Here is a 3,083-nt window from a genome sequence, read left to right as displayed (position 1 = left end):
TCCAACATGTCATTTCCTGCCATGCCAGCATAAGTTTGATCCAAGGTCAGGTAGCTGGAAACTGGAGGATAGGGATTGGAAGCTGAAGAAAAGGTAACAAACCAAGGCCATTCCCATCCTGGAATGGAGTCACTTTGAACAACAGTTTCCCAGACAGGTTCAAACAATATTTTTCCTTCTACAAAATTTGTTCCTAATCACAATATCTGCTATATGCATAATTCCCTACATCACTCAAGTCTTCCTGATTCTAATTCCAGTACTCTATCCAACTACATCTAACTGCTTGGATAAATAGATAAGGACATATCTAGGAAAATCACTGAATCTCAGAATCTATCTGTTTCTTTTTCTAGGTGATCTTGAACGGTAGAATCATGGGGTCATGGTTGAACCATTCAACTTTAGGTGACTTCATCCTCTTGGGCATCTTCTCACACAACCAAACTGATCTTGTCCTTTTCTCTGCCATACTGGTAGTCTTCACAGTGGCCTTGACTGGGAATATCCTCCTCCTCTTCCTGATCTATAGTGATACCCAGCTCCATACTCCTATGTATTTTTTCCTTAGGCATCTCTCCTTTATGGACCTTACTCTGATCTGTACCATTGTACCCAAGATGGCTGACAACTTTATACATGACAGAAAGTTCATTTCTTTCACTGGATGTGGGTTGCAGATTGGCTTCTTTGTTACCCTGGTTGGCTCTGAAGGTCTTTTACTGGGTCTCATGGCTTATGACCGCTATGTGGCTATCAACCATCCCCTACGCTACCATGTCCTTATGAGTCAACGGGTGTGCTTTCAGATTGTTGGTAGTTCCTGGGCCTTTGGAACCCTAGATGGGTTGATCCAGGTAGTGGCAGTCATGACTTTCCCCTACTGTGGTTCTCGAGAAGTGGATCACTTTTTCTGTGAGGTGCCAGCTTTGTTGAAGCTGGCTTGTGCTGACACGTCCCTCTTCGATAAGCTACTTTTTTCTTGCTGTGTCTTCATGCTCCTCCTCCCTTTCTCCATAATTGTGGCTTCCTATGCCCAAATCCTGAGAGCTGTGATCAATATGAATTCTACACAAGCACGTCAAAAAGCTCTGACCACCTGCTCATCCCACCTGGTAGCTATCTCTCTCTTTTATGGGGCAGCCATGTTTATCTACCTGAGACCCAGGGGTTACCGTGTTCCTGGTCATGACAAGATAGTGTCCCTCTTCTACACAATCCTCACACCCATGCTCAATCCTTTGATTTACAGTTTGAGAAATCGTGAGGTGATGGGGGCAATGAAAAAGAAACTGAGTCGCTGGATTATTGGCTGCCAGAAATAACCTCATATCTGAACTTGGAGAGGGCTTCCTGAGACTAGTTTCTTATACAAGATGACACCCATGTCAATGAAAAAATTTTGTTTCCTTAGATTTTCTGTCTCTTCTAAGGTAGATAGACAGGACAAATGACATTATAGTTGTTATTCTTGCTTTGCTAACTGAATTATGGACAAGGCTCATGCCTCATATTTCAGAATTTCATTCATTCATAGTGTATACTATGTGCAAAGCAATGCAGTAAGATATAAAGTGAAAAATCTTTCTTCCCTTCCCCCCCAACTATGTCTCATTTAGAAAATTGAAATACCAGCAATGGCTTAAGCTGTTTTAAACTCAGATATCCTGTGAAATTAATTGATTGGATAAGTTCTTTCATTCTGTTAGAGGTATTTTCCTAGTTAAACTCTACCTCTTGGTGATATCACAATGTTACTAATTTTTCCCAATGATCCAGCTTTCAGAATGTTCCAGTCTGTCATCTCCTTTCTAATGATGGTCTGAATAGGGCTGATGATAGTAAGAGTGATCTTGCAGAGAGAGTCCTGGAATGGGAAATCATAGATAGTATAATTTTAGCACCTTTAAATATTCACTGGGGGTCATAAACAATTTAATGATAATGTACTATGATCTCTGAGTAGAAATTTCCCCTTTAGGTAATATTTCAATCCCTATTAGTGAGAGCTGAGCACCTCTTTGGGGGTATGTTGTATTTATGTCCCTAATCATTTATGAATTGAACCACATCCAAAATCTAGTCCTACTGTAATGAAGGCAAAAGAGCTCTTCTCAGTTGGCCAGAAATCCTTAGGTTCTTTTCCCTCCAAGATTGGGGGGGGGGGGGGTTTGGACTAGGTAAAAGAGGGCATTATTTGCCTCATTTCTTACTTAGCCTTAATCACTGAATGCATATTACCTCAGTCAAACTTGGAATTGAGAGAAAGTCCTTAGGTTAAAAAGACCCAGATGATTCGAGGAGAGAATGAGGCTGGTGACTTTGCAGTCTTCCCATACTTAAATCAATTCACTTGGAAGTCATGGCAATACCTTTCTGATGTCATGGTCCTTTTTTTAGAACAAGGAATAAACAATAGCCAAGGATAACAGCAGAAAACCTGAGAAAATTATGATAATGGAGTAACTATGGGACTTGCTAAATAACCATATGTTGAAAAGGAGGCTATTGGATTATTTATAGATTGTCAACAACTTCAGGAACTTCTTTTGTCTTCTTTTTTTTGGCTTCATTTGGATACTGCTTAGCTTATTAGGGGTGATATAGATCTCAGTAGCCTTTTGATCCTTGAAGAAGACTTGGGGAAGCTCAAAAACCCTGAGTGACCTTGTCAAAAGTGAGGTATGAAAAACCTAAATCATACTTTTTCTGCCAGAAGGAGTTTGATTATCAACTAGTTGTTGATTTCACAGGCATTTCCTAACATCCCTCCCAGTTCCATGCAAGAATCAACACCAGCTCCCAAACCTAGGCTCCTCACTCTCTTCCTGCCAGAAGCCTAGTTCTGTTTGAAATATATTTGAATCCTTTAAAAATCCACCAAATTTTATCACTTATCCCCTTATCTATATCCGTTGCTCCAGAGGATTCATTGTTTCTGGCTGCTTTTCATTGTGAGTATAGGTATTTATTTCCCTTCAATAAAACTGACTTGCTTTATTTTCTCTCTACTGACTATCTTGCAGTGTGTTCCATGCTTTCTTGCTCTGCACTTTGGAATACCAAACTTTATTCAATCTATG

At 40.1% G+C, this 3,083-nt stretch overlaps 1 protein-coding gene across 1 annotated transcript; it reads left to right on the top strand.

Moving 5' to 3' along the window:
- The first annotated feature begins 337 nt into the window (after positions 1 to 337).
- LOC141514431 (olfactory receptor 2V1-like) lies at positions 338 to 1,368 on the top strand. Its single transcript, XM_074225263.1, has one exon. The coding sequence runs from the start codon at positions 378 to 380 to the stop codon at positions 1,323 to 1,325; it is 948 nt and encodes a 315-aa protein (XP_074081364.1). The 5' UTR covers positions 338 to 377; the 3' UTR covers positions 1,326 to 1,368.
- The last annotated feature ends 1,715 nt before the right edge of the window (positions 1,369 to 3,083 follow it).

The sequence above is a fragment of the Macrotis lagotis genome, chromosome 2, assembly GCF_037893015.1.
Source record: "Macrotis lagotis isolate mMagLag1 chromosome 2, bilby.v1.9.chrom.fasta, whole genome shotgun sequence".
NCBI lineage: Eukaryota > Metazoa > Chordata > Mammalia > Peramelemorphia > Peramelidae > Macrotis > Macrotis lagotis.
Note: the sequence above shows the minus strand (reverse complement) of the source record. Positions and strands in the feature narration are given on the sequence as shown.